Source organism: Vidua macroura, chromosome 12 (genome assembly GCF_024509145.1).
Source record: "Vidua macroura isolate BioBank_ID:100142 chromosome 12, ASM2450914v1, whole genome shotgun sequence".
NCBI classification, from domain to species: Eukaryota; Metazoa; Chordata; class Aves; order Passeriformes; family Viduidae; genus Vidua; species Vidua macroura.
Window position 1 is genome coordinate 1,963,405 of NC_071582.1, and position 18,762 is coordinate 1,982,166.

At 50.8% G+C, this 18,762-nt stretch overlaps 1 protein-coding gene across 1 annotated transcript in view; it reads right to left on the bottom strand.

The window, feature by feature from the left end:
* The window catches only part of LOC128813174 (uncharacterized), a 77,127-nt gene that overhangs the window by 24,580 nt on the left and 33,785 nt on the right, over nt 1-18,762 (bottom strand). Inside the window, exon 3 of the mRNA XM_053987992.1 lies at nt 15,183-15,225. Coding sequence (XP_053843967.1) covers nt 15,183-15,225 — 43 coding nt within the window. The remainder of the gene's footprint in view (nt 1-15,182; nt 15,226-18,762) is intronic.

The window sequence follows — 18,762 nt, forward strand, 5'->3', positions numbered from 1 at the left end:
CTCCAACTTGGCATCCTGGAGATTTAGGATAATGAGAGATCTTTAATGCAATTAATAGATGTCATGGGACATGGTCTTGTGAGTCTAGAGCAAATGAGGCTTGGATAATTGGTGCTGAAACACATATATCAGGGAGATGATTTCCCCCCCCTGCCAGAGCTGGAGGCTGGAGCACGCTGTCGACTGATCCCGTACAAATGTGTTTGGCTATTCGCTGGCGGCAGCTTCCAAAGTTCTAGTGTGGAGCCTCTGCCAGGCAGGCCTGCAATCCTAGCAGCAAACAAGCTGTCATTTGGTTGTTAAAAGAACTGCCTGGAAAGTGGCTTTATCTCCACATGCATGCACAAACACCCACGCACGTGCTCACGTGCATGGAAGCAGCCAACAGGCACCGGCGGCAGCAGCAGCTCTTCTGGTCTTTGAGCTCTGCCTTCCCTCGGGGGGGGTCACTGGGGGTGCAGAGGAGGCTTTAGTCTGTGGCACCCCCCACCCTGTTATGGTGTCAGTGAGAGCAGAGTGGTCTGTCTGTCTCACAGCAGGGAGAGGGATGCACCCCATGGCATCCCACCACAGGGATGTGCCACCTCCCAGCACCGTCCCCAGCAGTGGACCCGCAACAGCACAAGACATGGTGCTCCCCAGACACCTCCATCCCTTGGTGGTCTGGTCAAAACCATAAATAAACTCTGCATTGCCTCAGCAGCACCTCCAAATACCAGACAAGGTCACATGGTGCTTCCCCAGATCCCCAAACCTGCTCCGGGGTATTGCCAAGGCACGTGTAAACAAAAAGCCATGAATTTTCAGAAACTGCCTAATAGGAACCAATATCTGCTTTGTGCAAGGTTCCTAAATGAAAAGCTTTGTCTTGCACTGAACTCAGTGAATCAAAATCACTTGCAGGACAGGACTCGGAAAAACCCAAGCCCTGGCATTTCACTGGGAAATATTCAGGAATTTTGCCGCAGTAAGGGGAAAAAGTATTTAATTTCTCAAGCACGAACCATAATAAAATGTTAAATACAACCTGGATATTAAATTAAAACATAAAAGTCAAAACACATCAAATCAAAGAGACACATTTGAATTTCCTGGACACTGTCAACAGACAGAAGCTAGAATTATTTGCTTCAATATTCTCCCACCTGAATGTTGGCTCCATGGCTACATGCCGATTCTGATAATGTAGTTTGATAGAAAATACATTTTCCAATGGAAAATTTTACCCCTGGCACCCTCTGCCTCCATTTCCAGAGTGTCTCATGGATGATGCAGGGGAAAGAGGTGCTGTCACTCCAGGGCAGGTCCCCAGCAGAGAGGGGACCAGCCTTTAGATGCTGCCCCACGCTTGGCTTGTGCAGGACCAGGGGAAATGGACCCAGCCTGCGCCCCTTAACGAATGGGAAAGCATTCCCATGGGTTATTAAGCATTTGTGTATGGGTTTGGAAACTGTAGCCGTGTCACCACAATGTAATTATGGATAAACACAAGGCGGATCATCAGAGAGCAACTGAGCACTAGGCTGGAAGAAGCCCCAGCCTCTCCCAGAACTCACTGGGAATGAAGGAGATGGCACTGGGCAGTCTGAGCCATCAGCTCTGTACCAGAGCAGCTCTGCCAACCAGCCCTGGGCACTCCTGGCCTGCCAAAACCACACTGGCTGTGCCAAGGCAAGGACTGTGAGAGCTCCCTAGGGACATATCACTTCTGACAGCAAAAGAGGGAATAAACCCTGGCTGAGCCCACTCCTGGTTGTCACTGGGCACCTGCAGTGCAGCCCCAGCTCCTGCAGATGTATTTGTGGGGCTCCAGCCCCCAGGAGCAAATCCACAGCATCGGAGACAAAAAGCAAATGTGGGGAATGGCCTTGGTTTACTGCTATGCAGCCCTGTGCTTGTGTGGCAGAGGGAGGGTACCAGGAGAGGTACACAGAGCATTTAATGAAGGTCCAGCACTTCATTAGGCAGCCATGGAGCCCTGTGAAGCCTATTCCCGCTCTGGATCAGCAGTGCCAAGGGCACCCAGCTGGTGCCAGGGTGTGGAGAGACCAGAGGGCCTCGAGCACCCAGGGCCCAGGACATGGAGATGCCAAGCTGTCCTGCCAGGCAGGGCTCCCCACAGGACACTGGTGTGTCCAGCCCCACGCACTGCTGGCCACGGGGACCCTCCTGCCTGTTCTGCCTGCACCCCTGCCCACTGTACAGCAGCACAGCACCAGAGCCCCCTGAGGGGAGCAGAGCCCAGGGATGGCTGCTTTCTGCAAGGCCAGGGCTTCCCCAGGGCCCTGGCACCCCACGCTGGCACAGACCACAGGCACAGGTTGGCTCCAGATGCAGAGCAGACAAGGCTAATGCATGCAACACCTGGGAGTCAGAAGTTAAAGAGCAGCTGAGAGGCAGCTCTGTGGCCATCTGCCAGGTGATACAAGCAGTGCTTTCATAATTCAACAGGCAGTAAAGTGTTGCAGCAAGGTAAGGCCAGCAGCCTGTCTCAGGGAAGGTATTTTGAGAGCAGGGCTAGCACCTGAATCCTCAAGCCTGCAGGTGTGGACATGCAGAGGGGAAACACAGATGTCCTGCAAGGATCCTGAAAACCTCACTGCAGGATCAGGTTCTCTTAGGACGGAAATGCAAGATGTGGCTGGGGTGTGTATTCTATTGCCATCTGATAGAGCTGGGGCAGGGATCTGCTGTTCATTGGGCAGTTTTCTTTATCTCTTCCACAACCAATCCTCCCTCCAGGAGATACCTTCTGTTAATGGGCCATTAATTATTAATTATCTTCTGTTCATGGGCCATTGGGTGTCCCCTGCACCTGATAAAATTCCATCATCCCATTGGGAGATGCTCTGCCCAGGGGGAGGAGCCAAGCATTCCTACCTGGATACAATCTGAGATTTTGGGACACCACAGCAGCCTTTGCCCACTGCATTCCCAGAGGAGCAGCTTTCTGCCCCACTGCGTTCCCAGAGGAGCAGCTTTCTGCCCCACTGCGTTCCCAGAGGAGCAGCTTTCTGCCCCACTGCATTCCCACAGGAGCAGCTTTCTGCCCCACTGCATTCCCAGAGGAGTCCAGGCTCATCTCCAGCAGCCCTGGAGCTTCAGAGGAAAACTCCAGCCTTGTCCAGGATCCTGCTCTAGCAGAAGCACAGCTGGCACTGCAGGAGGGCTGAGCCCCCATGGAATGGCACTGCTGCCACCTCCCTGACCCACAGACTGCCAGGGCCTGCTCTCACTCTGGCAGTGTTGTTTTGTATTACTGCATTTTTAGTTTTCCTAATAAAAGAACTGTTGCTCCTATTCCCATATCTTTGCCTTAGAGCCCCTTAATTTCAAAATTATAATAATTTGGATGAAGGGGGTTTACATTTTCCATTTCAAGAGAGGCTCCTGCTTTCCTCAGCAGACACCTGTCTTTTCAAACCGAGACACAGGTAAAAGCAGGTGCTTCTTTCAAGGATTAGATGTTATTGAGATGAATGAGAACAGGAAATAGAGTCAGACTAATGAAGCCAGCAGTCTGGAAAGTCCTCAGCCCTTGGGGGCTAGGCTGAATAGCTGGAAAGAAGATTTACCTGAGATCTGCCACTTTCTGTTAGACTCGTAGAGCAGAGCAAGTTCTCCTGCGCTGGGGATCCATCAGCTCCAGCTGCCAGTGAAAGGGACCCGGGATGCCTTCCTGAGGTGTTCCTCCAGTTCTGCCACAAATTGTCGGCAGAGCAAGAGTTCCCTGTGCAAGCAGCAAGTGGCTTTCTCAGGACATCATTCCTGCAGAGCACAGCTAGAGGTCCTGGAATTTGTGGCATCACAAAGCCACAAAGATGGCACTGGGCTGTCCCATCCTGAGGAGCTTTGGAACAGCCTGGATCTCACTGGGTGACTTGCCAGACCCACCCAGAATGCTCCCCACTCTCTACAGGCTGCCTTCCTAATCTCTAGCTCTGCTGACCCAATGAGGCATTGGGACCAGCGGTGACAGAAAGGGAAAGAAAGCGGCAGCTGGAAACCACGACTTAAGATATACCCAGGAACCACCACTTAAGATGCAGCCCAGCATGGGAATCCCAAAGGCCTGACACTGCCCAGCAAAAGGATGTTCCTAGCTGGCACAGGCAGCTCTCCTGCCCAGGGAGATGGGAAGCACCAGGAGAGCCTCGGAGGCACAAGGAGGGTTAACTCACAGCCACGGGAGCAGAAAATGAGGTTCCAGTTATTAGTTGATTTATTGGTCTGTCCTCAGTTGGCACTCAGGACTCAGAAGAAAATGTTCCACTCCAAAGCATTAAGCATCTTCAAAGAGCAGAAGCATTAAAAATTGAAATCATAAAATAGACATGTAAATATAGCAGAGGTAAACGGGGCAGCGAGGAGCGGAGGGGAGCGGAGCCAGCCCCAGCCAAGCCTGCAGGGCAAGGAAAGAGCTGTGCCAGGGGGCTGGAGCCATGCTGGGGTGGCTGCAGCCCCCCAAGCTGGGGGGATAACCTGCAGGGAAGCTCTGGATAGCTTCTCTGGATGACTGCACTGCTCACCAAGATCTGCAGGTTGCAAACACCAAAGGGCAAAGCTGCCTTGCTGGATGTGTGCAGGAACCTCAATGCACAGCCCCTCACCACCCTCCCCTGGCCTACGCCACACTCCATAGCTCTAAGGGTTTTTACTCCCCATCTCCCATACCAATCCTTCCCAAAATACTTCAAACATGGCAAGAGAGGGGGAGTGGGGCTGCCTGCCAACAGTTCACCAGGTCGAGCAAACCCAGTGAAGTCAATCAGCTCTACATCAGGAGTCACAGCTCGATGGCAAACTAATTCTTTAGGCAAGAGCTGTTGGTCACACGCAGCATTTCACAGAGTCAGGGACAAGCACTCCCTTCCCTTCTTTCCTGGAGGAGCAGGGCAGAACAGACCCAAACTCCTCTGACCAGCTACCTACAGGGCTGAAGGATGGTACCACCCTTCCCAAAGCACCTACCAAAGCAGAGGGCTCAGCAGCACGCCCCAAACCTGAGGATGGGCTGCTGGAAGTGCTGGTCCCTTCCTGGGCATAGAGAAAGGGAAGGGACTCCGTGTAAGAGTCCCTTGCTGGGCCTGGGAAGTGGGAGCTAAGAACTGCTTCACGTGTTGCTCCAGCATCTGGCCCAGCCTAAGGCACCCGCTGCCAGCAGGGGTGGCAAGCCATGGAAAAGATGTGGAAAAAGGAAAAAGGAGAGTGGGGAGGACACAAAACCTCCTTGCCACAGTGGGAACATGCATCTGACTGGGGACTGGCATTTGTGGACTAGTGTGTGGCAAACCCACCCTCCTAACGAACACCAAGTGGTGCCTCCTTATGAACACCGGGCTGCCTGTTGATGATATTTTCAGAGCCATCTGCAGAGATACCAAGCCCTCCCAATTTGCCACTGCTTTTCAGGAGGGTGCTGGATGCTCAACTCCTCTCCAAAGCCACTTTGCTCAAGGGCCTTGAACCTCCATGAGCAGGAAGTCTCTTCAAGGAGCAGCAAACCAGCCAAACATGAGGCACCAGTGGTCAGATGAGCTCCTAAGCTTTCAAACCTCTGGAAGTACACCCATCATCTTGGGAAAGGTCTCCGGTGAGGAGCTGGGAAATCACCACATCCTCCAGAGTGCTGGAGTCCCCAGAGGGCCCCACCCCACGTGTGGTCAGCAAGAGGCACCGCCACCACTGCCCCTCACCACGCTCTGGCACAAGCCCAGCTCTCTTGGCACCCATACCTGCTTTTCCTCTACACACAATTTTTTCTTAATTGGGAGCTTGTTAATTATCGCAATACTTTGCAGAGGAAATAAACAGCAATTAGAGAAATAAGTGGTATTTTTATTCCCTAGCACTCTGGCAGAGCTCTCTGACGCCTCCCATCCCTCGCTCCCACACGGGCACATGTTGCTGCCTGCTCCGGCGTCGCTGCCCGAGTGCTCTGCTCCGTCTGTTCCCCACGAGCAGGGCACTGTGCTGGTGGGCTGCCTTGCTCTCCCCCGGGGAGGAAGCGTTACTGTGTGAAAGCAGCAGGCTGTCCCACTCTAATCTGTTTTAAAAGTCATAAATTGCTGAGAAAAGCCAGTTTTCCTGCACAACAGAAGGTTAGCGTGTTTAAAGAGAGCACTGGAACTGTTTTTATTAATCAGAACTGCCATAAAGAAAGCATTTTAATTAACATAATTATCCTGTTTGAGAGAAGCAGCCCATACCTCACAGATACTTTTCAAACTGAAGATGCAGGCTGTCACAGTCAGTCATAATTAAGCAAAATGAGCTGGTTTTCCTTGCTGTATGTCTGCCTCTTTGCAGCCACATGCTTCCCCTTTCCTCTTACGCTCAGTACAAGGCAAGCAGAGACAGCATCATGGGGGTGGCAGGGCAGGTCTCCATCCCTGCATCTCAGTCTCCAGCACGGAGCAGCTGGGGTTAATCTCCACCCGAGCCAGCAGTGCCGACTCCGGGCACTGACCAAGCTGCAAACCATCAACCTGGAAGATGGAGGTGGCTGTAAAAACCCACAAGATCTGTACGACTCTGTTTGCAGCACAGTCTCACAGTCAACAGATAAAAGATTTATTCTCATTGAAAAAGACAAAAAGAAAACCATAAAAAGCCTGGCACTGGGCTGCCCGCCAGCACTGAGAGAGAGGAGCGGGTAAAGGGAATAAAAGCTGGCACGGGCAGGCAGCTGTGTGGGTCTGGGTTTCTCTGAGCATCCTAAACACAAAGCTGGCCCCTGGAGGGCAGCGATTTGACCAGGAACTGCAGCCTTGAGCAGCAGCCTTCTCCTCCTGCCTGTCTCTGCCTGCAGCATGAGGCTCCACTACAAGCCTTAGGCAGCATCTTCCATTCCTCCCTACACAGTAAGAGGCTCAGTAGCTCCCTTGGCACAGCCCTGCCCGCCCTTTGCTCCCAATGTCCCCTTTCCAGAGGGCAAGACAGGGCACACAAAGCAATCAGGCATCACCTCCAAACTTGATGTTGGCCGCTTCAGCCGAGACATCCTGCACACCTCCAGTGTCCTGCAGCAGGACACAGACCTTTGGCCAACCAGCCAAAATCCCTTAATGGCAGCACCATTCAGTATTTTAACAGGTACTTCCAAGAATGCTCTGCTATTTGGCAGAATGTGCATTGTATTAGACTGCTAACAATTCGTGGTTTTAATTAAAACCTCCTTTATTTATAAAAGATGGTTCTGAGTTGATGGGTTTGCCCTGAAAGAGCACAGCACTGCTGGAGATGCTCATGTCACGTCCTTCATTCACACCCGATGTCATCTCAAAGGGACCAAAGTCACCATGCTGAGTTCTCAGCCCCGTGTCCCCAAGGACTGCAGGGACAAGGACACCCATCCTGCCCACACAGCACCCAGTGCTGGGTGTCACCACCCTAAGGCAGCCCACGTTCCCTTACTGCCAGTCAAGAGCTATCTGCAGGTAGAACAAGGCAAAAAATCTGAAAATAGGTAATTTTAGATATTTTTTCATTTTTTTTGTTGGCTTCCTTAAGAAAACAAGTCTTGTGCCATCACGTGCTCTACGTGTTGTCTGTCTACCCTAATTACTCTCTGACTCAGCAGTCAAATTCAACAGCTTGTGAGTGACAGCTGAAAATCTCAAAGTTATTAAATTCCTGGAGGTTTCATGGAAATAGCCAGGCAGACAGAGTGGAGAGGTCTTCCTTGGCTCAGCTGAGCCAGGCTGCAGCAGGAGCCTGGGCTGGCAAGGCACCAGAGGATCCACATCGGAGAAAGGAAAAGCACAAAAGCCCTGATGATGCAAGGAAAAGGCTGAATCAGAGGATGTAGCATGCTAGATATTGAAATCAGTCAATCTTCAAGTATTAGCCCCTGGAAAAGCAGCCTTCTGTAGTGCTGAGTGGCGTGTTAACAACCTGTTTTCAAACAGGAAACACAATTTCCATGGGAGAATCAGGTTTTCTGTATGGAAGAATTAAAATATTCAGGGAAAAAAAAATCATTGAGGACACTTTTCTTCTTTGGTTCAACACAGACTGACACATTTCAGGTGACTAAAAAGACATCTGGGACCCACCACAGAAAGTCTAGAAGCATCTCCTGCATCAAATTTTGCTGGGCAGGGGTCAGAACTCGTGTCAGCCTGCTCTGGGTGGCTCCAGCAGAGCTGGCCAGGGACACGGAGCAAAAGGAGAGCACAGAGTAGAGGCAGCAGGGCAAAGCCTCGGGCTGGCTGCTGTGAAGGGCTTTGTGTGGCACATGGGAGGGTTTTATTTCTACGCCGACTATGAAGCACCCACTTAGAGACGTCTCAAGACCTACTTGTAAGACCAAATAAAAATATCTCTCCTGGTTCCCGATTGTGAGATCTGAGAAGGAGGCTTCCAAAACTGGGTTCTCTCCCTGCCTGCGCAGAGGACGGGGTTGTGACACCCCAGAGAAGCTGTTTGTAGGTCTCCGTTTGCAGGCTAGCAGGCAGGCAGCCTCACCCTCCCTCAAGCAGGGCACCTGCCTTCCCCAGCTGGCGGTCCCCGGCAGAAATAGGACTCCTTGCTGGCAGCGTTTGGTGGGTGGCACTGCACTGCATTGCAGCGGCTCTCCCAGCCTCGTCCCCTCCCTCTGTGGCCCTGTGGCTGTCCGGACAGACCCCAGAGGGTCGGGGCGCCTTCCCCCCTGCACCGCCCGCCCGCTCCCCTCCTCACAAACCAAAGCTGCGGCGAGATGAGGCGACGCTTCTAAACTCCTTAGCAGGGAAATGTTAATGAGAGCTGGGCGGAGGGTGAGAAAAGCCCTTAATCGCATTAGCTCCGCTGCCAGAGCCGATGAACGTCCCACAGCCGGGGCACGGGAGCGGCCGGGAGAGCCGGAGCTCGAACGGCCGCCCCAGCGCTCGGGCAAGGAGGGAAAACAGTCCTCCAAGCCACACTGATCCCTGCTTAACCTTAGAAAAACACTTTCTGCGAGCTGATGGTGCCCTCGCCATGCGGCTCCGGGATCCCATCCCGCCCGTGCCGTCGGGAGTCCGGGCTTCTGCTGCACAAAGAAGTAACGCGCCAGGCTTTATAGTGGGAACTCGGTTTTGGGCTTGTGTAACTCTCCGATGTTTTTCCTTTTTTTTTTTTTTTTTTTTTTTTTTTTTTATTACGCGGCCAGGCAAGTGCCATATAAAGTGTAAGTATAAAAATAACGATTTTCCTCCGCTGAGCAGCCACGTGAGCGGCTCCGCTTGCGCCGCCCTGCTCTCGAACGCTGTGTGCACACACATGTGTGCTGCTCCGTGACACACCGGGACATTTGTTACGGTGACAGCCTGCCGCTCCCCCTTGGGGCGAAATGTGGTTTAATTTTTAGTATAACCTTAAAAAAGGAGACTAGCAAAGCAGCTCTCCCATAAATTTTGTAAGTGACATTTATTTCTCGGTGCATTATCGCTAGTGATGGACAAATCTGGAATTTAGGGGAGCAGCCATCTTCTCCTGCCAGCTCCAGTGTGATGATGTGGTTATCCTTAGGCTCAGCTCAGGCATTGCCTGAAAAATCTCCAGATGCTGAGCCCTCTTCTCCCTTCAAGACCTCAGAACAAAATGTAGCCCCTCTGTGCCTTAGGGGGGCTCTGGGTACTTCTTTGGGTGTCTGGAGACCCCATCTTTAGGGAAGCTCCCGTGGGCTGGATACCAGCAGTAACACAGCAGAGTTTCCCATCCAGTCTCACCAGCTCAGCCCATGAAAGCATCTCTGGTGTGCTCAGATCCCTGCCCATCCTGCCTGAGGTATGATGAGTTCGCTTTAAGAGCTCAACAGACCTTCCTGGTCACCGAGGCGAGCTCCCTGCTACCTAAGCCTGCCAAGTCTCACTTTGAATACACATAAAAGATCTCAACAGCTGGGTGTTTAATGACAGGGACTAGAAATCAAGCTCTGCAGAGTCACACCAGGTTATTTCAGCTCCCTGGAGCTGGCTTTGGGGCGTGCCAGGGAGGCTGCTGCTTCCAGCTCTGTCCAAAAGTGCAGTGGTTCAAGGAAACACAAACCATTCCAAACCCCCACACAAACCATGCCCAACTCCTCTCAAACCATGCTCAACACCCAAAGGCTGAGCTCAGAGGAGCACAGGTGGGGATTCACAGCACAGCCCTCTCCAAAATGTGAGTGCAGAGGTTTTGCACCACTGGGTGCCAGGGTGAAATACCATTATTTGTGCCCTGACAGAGGAAAGTGCAAGATGCCACTAGATCCATTACATCCATATGGATTGTACAAGAGACAGAGGGACAGGAGATGTCCAATTTACTACTCTGGGGATGGACTAGACCCAAAGAAACTCTTCCAGTTCCTTCACACTGACAAACGATCAAAGGAGCAGTTGTTAATGGATAGCAAAGTTGATGTAATCTGTGGCACAGTTATTTGCACCTAGGAAAAAGCAGGCTGGTGTCAGCCCTGCCATGACAAGTCCTTGAGTGGTGCCCTGCTTGCTGGTACACAGGGATCTGCAGTCAGTTACTTCGAATTTCTAGGGAACAGATCCTTTCAGAAACTGTACTCTGAGTCCTAAAGACTTGGCACCTCCAACTGCAAAGTGCTTCAAAATAGCCACAACAGGCTTTCCCCAGGCTCCAACAGAGTCTGGAAAAGCCTTTTCTTTGGGCAGACAAGTGCTTCCCTCTGCCGAGGTGGTGCAGCATCCTTGGAGGATCCCATGTGCTCCTGGGGACGCCTCTCTCTGCCATTCCTGGAGCGGTGTTTGGGCTCCCTCCCAGCCCAGGGGATGGGAAATGCTGAGCAGAGCCAGCAGTGGCTGCCCAGGCCTGACTCTGGCAGGAGGTCCTGCCCTGTCCCAGCTAGCTCTGTGAGACCTGGGACTGACCCTCAGCACTCCTCCTCACACAGCCCAAGCAAAGGCATCTCTTGGAGTCTCCCAGCATCGATGTCCTCTGCTCCAGGCTCCCCAGGAGCTCTGCCTGCCACCCTCTCAACACGCTCTCTGGAGACTCGAGCTGTAATCTCCTAAGCCGTGTGACCAGTTCTTGCTCCGGTGTCACCACACATCTCCAGTTCCCCATGTCACATCTCAGCTGCTTCCCAGCTCCTCCCTGGCCTCTCCACTCAACAGCAGGCACAAGCCAGTCATGTTTTGGCAAAGGGATGCCTACAAAACCTCAGCTGCAGCCCTGACTTAAAAAAAGAAGGGCATAGGAAAAAGATAAGGCAGCCTCAACAAGGCTGAGCAGTGCTGACCACCGGGACCCATCACCATGCCACCAGGGTTAGGGGTGGCACCCATGGGAGCCCTTGCCTTGGCAGCAGCTCACTCTGAACATGTAACTGAGCCAAGAGAACTGTAACTCTGTGCTGACTGAAGGCTGCATCATCCCCCAAAGGCCCTGGGGGAGTTGAAATAAGGATGAACATCAGGTCAGACATGTCTGCTGCTCACAGGCATGCACACATCTGCCTCTCCAAAGAGCTTGGAAACAGAGGCACAAGCACAGCCCAGCCCTAAAATCCACTCTGAAGCATGCAGGTGAGGAGGGAGGAGAGCTCCTGTGTCAGCACAGCAGGCTGCAGGGTCTGAGGATGAGGCTCAGAGATGCTCAGACTGAGCTTTCCACTGTCTCTTGCTCAGGTGCCCATGACTGCTGGTGCCCAGTGGCCAGAGACCCCACGGGGTCCTCACAGGCACAGCAGACCAAAACACCCCTTCTCCCTCCTCAAAACACCAGTTTATGGCTGATCTAAGAGAGTCCATGCCCTTGTAAGTTAAGATTTAAAGTTTTAACAAAAGCCATTCACCGTTTTGTCTGGGCAAGCTGCTGGGAGCACCAGCAGCTCAATTTTATTGATAAAAGCCTCTTTTCTCTAAAAACATGGGACCAGTTCTCCCCATGACAGCAAAACGTGAGCAACACAGAGCTTCAGACTGCACAGGACAACAGTTTTCCAGCATTTCTGCCAGGCTGTGAGGAAAAAACCCAGACCCAACAACATCTGCAAAGAGAGCTGGTGTGAAGCCCTGAGAGACCAGTGGGCAGAGCAGGTTTCCAGCCTCTTCCAGCAGCTGGGAGCGCAGCAAAGGATGCCACCAGTCACTTTACAGGGCATCTGTGTGTTGCTTTGCTTTGCTGTCCATTATTATACACCCCCAAGGAAGCACCTGCTGTGCTGTCAGCAGCCCCCTGCTAGCTCCAGGAGAGCAGCCCCAGTGGATCTCTCCCAAGGTGCTCCCATCCACTATGGGGGACAAAGCAATGAGGAAGCAGACAAGGAATGCATGACTTTCCCATCGTGCAGGGACTGCTGGGATTTGCTGGAAGGCATCCAATTAGTTAACGAGCACTCCAGAGCTGAGTCTGGTCTGGAATTAGTAATTAATTACCACAAGACAAGCAAGAGTGAATATATTGGAGAAACCCACGTCTGTCCTAGGGATGGACTTAGGAGAAGAGATTTTGCCCAGCAAATCCACACTGAAGTGGAGAGGAGCAGCTGGCAAGCAGGATGATGTGGATCCCAGAAAGATGCACAACAACAGGAGTGAACATCACAACTGGCCCCCATCCTTGACATCCTGTACCAGGAACTGGCCCAGCTGGAAGCCCTTGGCCCTGGATCTGGTTCTCCATGCTGATCCCAGCCCATCGCAGGCACCACGGCCACAGCCAGTGAACACTTTGCTTCTGATGAGCAAAGCTGGAGCAATGAAGTGAACAAGACACATCAGCCTGTCTGGCTGCCTCCTGCTTCCACCATCCACAAAGACCATAGCTTTGGAAGTCCTGGAATAATTCCCTCATATTCATTTCCTTCATTAGTCTTCTGCTCTGGGTTCCCGAGCATGCTCCGGTGCAGGAGGACACATCAGCTTCCAGGTCTGAGGTGGCTTGGAGGATCTGGGCTGTTGCCAGCAGCATTGGCCCTCCTGGGCACTGGCAATCTCCCACCAGGTTCCCCTGGTTGAAAATCAGTGGCTGAGCTCTGGGGAGGAGGAGAATGTGTCCTCCTGAGCATTCACTCCCAGGCCCCACAGCTCCTCGTCACCATCTGCCTCTCCGGAGCATGTCCCCATGCGGCAGGAGCTGCGGAGCAGCTCTGCATCCAGCCCCTGTGATAAATTAGCCAGGGATTCAGGCATTTCAGCGCAGCTGCCTCATCCTCTGCCAGCATGACAATGTGATTAATTTTGGGTGCAGATGAAGCTCATTTATCAGAGGCACGTGATGGCTGCGCAGGCTGCAGGGGCGTGCGGGGAGCCCCGGGGTGCGGGGCCGAGTGGGAACCGAGGCAAGAGGCAGGGAGGGAGAGTGAAGAGCCAAGCCCAGGGCTTCTCTCAGGAAGGCACATGATCTCACACTGGCTCATGATTAAGCATGCTGGGGAAGAAGAGCCCGTGTGGGAAGAGAGCTTTTATCTCTGCTAACACACATGGCCACGTCTGGGGAGAGATGTGCAACGGGAGGGGTGTAAGAGGATTGGGGAGAAGAAGCCATGAGCTGATTACGTTGTGTCAGGAGAGGCAGGTCTACCACCATGGCCACTTCTCCCCCACTGCCCCCTCCTCCAAGCCATTTTCCACTTTCTCCCCTTTTTGGAGGACCAGTGGGTCCTGTCTTGCCTGTCCTCACTCTGCAGCTACAGACACTCGCTTTTTGCTGCTGGAGGGAGTGTGGCCAGAGCTGTTCCTGCAGGAATTGTCTGGGAAGACAGAGCTGTATGTTCACTTCCCAACACAACACAGCCCTGACACAGAAAAATCTCTTGATTGGTTCATCAGCCTATTGGCCGGAGTTTCTCCACGTGCTGGAGTGTGGCAGTGCTGCTTCCTCAACACAGCACTGCTCTCCCAAGGGCCTGAGCTGCTCCCAGCTGAGGCTGCCAAGGTCACGAGCAAAGCATCACGGATGAGGAGTCTCTGCACAGTTTAGGAGTGAGGAATGGCTTCTGGGGTAAGCTCACACCATGCCCAATGCCCTCTGGTGAGATGGATGCACAAGGAGAAGACATCAGGGCAGGTCCCTAGGCACCAGGATCCACAACCTTCGCTTGCCCCCTGCCATGGTTACATATGCCCCAGACAGCGGTGTCCCTGTCGTAGAACAGCTCTGTCTCAGAGCAAGGTCATGCCAGCAGCACCCCAAAACCCTGAGATCACCATAACAATCCTCCCTTCACTAATTTGAGGTCTCAAATAGTGAACCATTTGCAGCTAAAGAAAAGAAAACCCTTCAAGTTCAATGAGGCCATGCAACCTGGGACATCAGTGACAAACCCTTGAGCACATGGCTGATGTCAATGCCTTCCATGGGACTTAATTTTCAAACCAACAGATAGCATCAAACAAAGGGTCTGGTTTTTTTTGATAAATGCATACTTTTTTTAAAAAACACGTCAAGAGGACAAAGGTTAAGATGACACAATAAGCGGTAGCGATGCTGATTGCGAGACACCCCTGCTAATTTACCTCAGCACAGAACCAGGACCCTTTCTGCTGGGTTAAAGGTAACGTTAGAAAACCCATGGGGACTTTAGAAGCATGAAAACATCAAACACTGAATGGCACAGGGACTTGAGCCTGAGAAAGCCCAGAAATGTTATCCTTCTACCCACTAGTCTCTCAGGAGAGTCAGCTGTGTGGCTGGTGGCAGAGAGGGTGGCCTGAGAGGAGCACATCCCTGGAAAGGTTACAGGTGACAACACTAGCTTGCAGCCAGGACTGCAGCTTCTGACATGCACATTTCTTCTAGGTCTGAAATGCTCCTCTAAGCCTGGCTCCTGTGCAAATGTCCCCAGACAGGTTGTGCTCTCCTTCCACCCATCAGTTCACCTTCTTGTTGTTCCAAAGGTCCCCTGAGTCACACCCAGTGGAAATGCCTCCCAGCTTTTATTACAGTCATCGTGCCAATCACCAAGGTTTCAGTTCCCGTCCAACAAAGATTTCCCAGGAAGGATTAAAGATGCCCACACTGATTGCCTTCATGGACTATGGGAGGGCACTGACAGACATATCTCAGAGTATTTTCACACACAGGGGAAATAATTCTGGGGTGAAGTGCAGCAGGAACTGGCTCCTTAACAGGGGCACACTCAGGTTCTTCCACCTGCCTGGGGAGCAGTGGTGGTGCCCAGCCCCAGTGCCCTTCCAACCCCATGTGACACTTTCACAACAGACGTGAACTCAGCAAGGAGAAAACACAACTGCACTTACCAGAGCTGAAACCCTACAAGGACCTGCTGGTGAGGCAAGGAACCTGCAAAGGAAGAGAAAAAGAGATGTGGTTCAATGGGTTGGCTGTGGACAGCAGCAGGGGAGTGTTGGTGCGGCCCAGCCCTGAAGGGGTGGATGGGACAGCACGTTCAGACAGGGCTGTGGCAGGTCACCTACCCTTGCATTGCACCAGGACCATCTAAATTGATCAGGGCCACCTAAATCCAGCCAGCCCCACTTGCCAGCCTCTCCAGGTGCTCAGCTGGTGCTGGCAGAGCTTCAGCTGCTGCACACAAGAGGAATTCACCATGGGATTAAGGAGCCATTTCCATCATTACCATCCTGGTAGAACGCTGGGCTGCCCCATCAACGTTCCCCTCTCATCAGCTCCTGGAGCACGCCATGCAAATCTGCGCAAAGGAGTCACAACAACGCACCTGGGAAACCATAAATATCTGTGAAAAGTCTCCCCATAAATCCACAGGAAGGGGAATTTATGGTGCTTTCTTTGGAGATTTCTCTGGGTGTTCCCTATTAAGCCATTGTGCTTGTTTGCATAAGTATTCCTCAGACAGTAAAGTCTTCTCTGCCATCAGTTATCGGCTCTGCAAACAGGAGCAGCACCAGGCGTGGGACGTACAAACACCCAGCTGTAAAGATGAGAGACTGGCTCCTCACCTTGTGAAGAAATAAAGGGTATTAATTGCTTAGTGCAACCATGGCACACTCCCAGCAAGGACAGGGGGAACTGGCAGCCCTGACATGTACAGAGAAAATGGAAATGAGCCAAAAAACTCTGTACTGTCAGGGTTCGTGCCACACAATGGCAAAGCTATGGAAAAAATGAGGATTTTTCACATCGTTGGGGAAAAAAGTATCAAGTGGAGAAGAAATACACAAGTGCTGGAATCAGCCCCAGCTACCCAGAGAAATTGCTATGATGTATTGTCCAGCCACATACCAAGGCCACTACAGAAATTAGGTAAGGAAGTGCCTTGCCTGACATAGCAGCAATGACTGCGTTTGTTAGTGATAATACATCAGTTACTAGGCTGGGTAGAAGCCTTTCCCACAAGAAAGGTTGACACAGGGCCTTATTAAAGAAGGTAATACCCAGTTAAGACACCTACTGGTCTCATCTGACGAATGGTTGACACAATGCATCATATATATGCAGGAGGGGTTTGAAAATAACAGAATATGCTCCATGGTATCAGCCCACACCTCTGGAAATACAGGTCCATGATATACAACCTGGAGATGACATTTTAATTAACATGTTCTCATGAAAATACAAACTGGAACCCAAGTGGGAAGCACCATATACCATCTTACTATGTTCCTATTTTGCTGTTAAGTTTGGGAAAAGAAAGATGGATACACCATTCTCCCATCAGGCAGGTGGTAACCAGCCAGCCAGCTGACAAATGACTGACTCCTGGAAAAACTCTCACATCAGCTGAGAACGAATGGGACATCTCACTACTCTTGGTATTATTGACTCTGTTACTGCTGCAGCATGGCTAAGGATAAAAATGATGGATGATCTGGATTATTGGAAAGTTAACAAATCCAAAGGGAAGATAGTTTTCCTAGATTATATAGGAACAAGGTTCCCAATTCCTGAAACACCTGGCTGGTGTCCATCAGATAAGGTTTATAATTTAGCCTGGGCAGAGGTAAGCAGAAGGACAGGTCTCATTGCATGATAATACCAGCTGCTGCTCAAGACTTAATACCAGTTGTTGCGTGATGACAGATAGTAGTTTAAGAAGTAATAGTATACAATTAACATCACTTGTGAAGTGTTGAGCCAGGAGTGATTACCCTTTCCCTGCTCATCCCCCTTCAAAGCAAACAGGGAGGGATGCAACTGGTATTACAGGGACAGGACTGGGAGTCCTAAATGGTATAGATGTTGAAGTGTTCCTAAATAAACTAAGTGCAACAACAAGTGATTTAAGCAAATTAGAGCACCCATTGCGATCCTCTTTATTAGCACTGGGGACTAATCAAAGGCTCTTGTCTGATATATTGCCTCTGTGGGAGAAAATTAATGAGAGAGACCACTAGCTGATTGTAGAGGCACTTGGAATGGTCCAGGGCAATCCTTCACCAGCTCTTAGATGTATCCACACTCAACTGTGGATGCACTCCACAGTGGCAGCAATTACAAGGGTAGGCAAATGCAGCACCTCACCCACAGAGGTTTGAAAAGTACCTTGGGACAATACAACTGGAAGAGAATTTCAATCCTGGTGGTATTCGGCCAGTGATGACCCCATTAACAATAAGGTCACAGTTTCTGTCTTAATAATAACATGCTTCAGTATACAGCACATAGCCAACTGTTGCACTAAATCACAATACAGTCATCCTCCTTCCCACAGAACATAAAGTATGGATACCAAAAGGTGGACACAGGTGGAAAACAGTATATGGGAACAACAAGGATTCAACTGTGACGGCATTAAACCCCAAGACACGTCTTGACACTGAGCAAAATGTCATTTTGAAACACATGCCGATGAAATCCCTGCAACTGCACTTATGTATATTGGAAAAGGATAAGTTTTCTTAAGGACCCTTTGTGGTTTTATATTAGTAGGTGATATTATTGCAGACAAGAGTAATCATTCGAATATTTGCATTCATAACTTTAGTGGAATTATAGGGTATGATTTTAATTATACAGCTCCTGTTACGTCCTGCCAGTTGTTACAGTCTAATTATACACTAGTTAAAGACTTGTTACCTACTTCAACCGGAATTAATCTTAATGCTGGTAAGGAAATTATCACAACATGATGACTTACATCAAGTATTAAAACATATATGAATTGATAGAAAGAAACTATAATCACTGTCCACCATAATGGGGATGAAATGCGGCGTGTGTTCAAAAGAGGAAAAAAGGATGGAAAACACCACTGGTGGGAAACTCTCCCGGGGTGGTCATCTACAGCCACAGGAATTTATAACCTCCTGCTCCACCCAGTGGTAATCATACTACTACTACTTTGAGTCTATTAGGTCTGGTGCTTGTGATCATTCTGTATATAAGATTATGGAAGCTGATCGTGCTTTTTGAAAGGCTTTGCAAGCTTTGCTAAATGTATTAGCAGGGATGCTTAATAAAAACAAAGGGAGGGCTGTAAAGAAGTAAAGGCTATTAATTGCTTAGCATAACTTGCTTAGCATTAGTAGCTAAGATGTGCTGAAGCTTTAGGCCTCACTTTGAGCAGATTTCACCCCGTACAGCTTCTGCAAGGCTGCCTCGGTTAATTGGCAGGAGAGCAGGCTGTATTTCAGCTATGACATTTCTCTGCATGTTTAACGTACCCCTATCGTGGCTCCAATGCACTTCTGCAGAGATGGGTGGGAGACTGGGGAAAATGAATAACACGTTTTCTTCCAGCATGAAATTGTGAGAGTGTCCTCCACTGAGTGCAATTACTGCGTATGTGACTTCTGTAGGCTGCCTAATACTGCTAAGTATACTGGAGATTAAGGGATTTGGGGCTCTAAAGTCCATTTCATCCGTCCAGGCCTGAGCAAGGCAATGAGAGCAGGGAAAAAG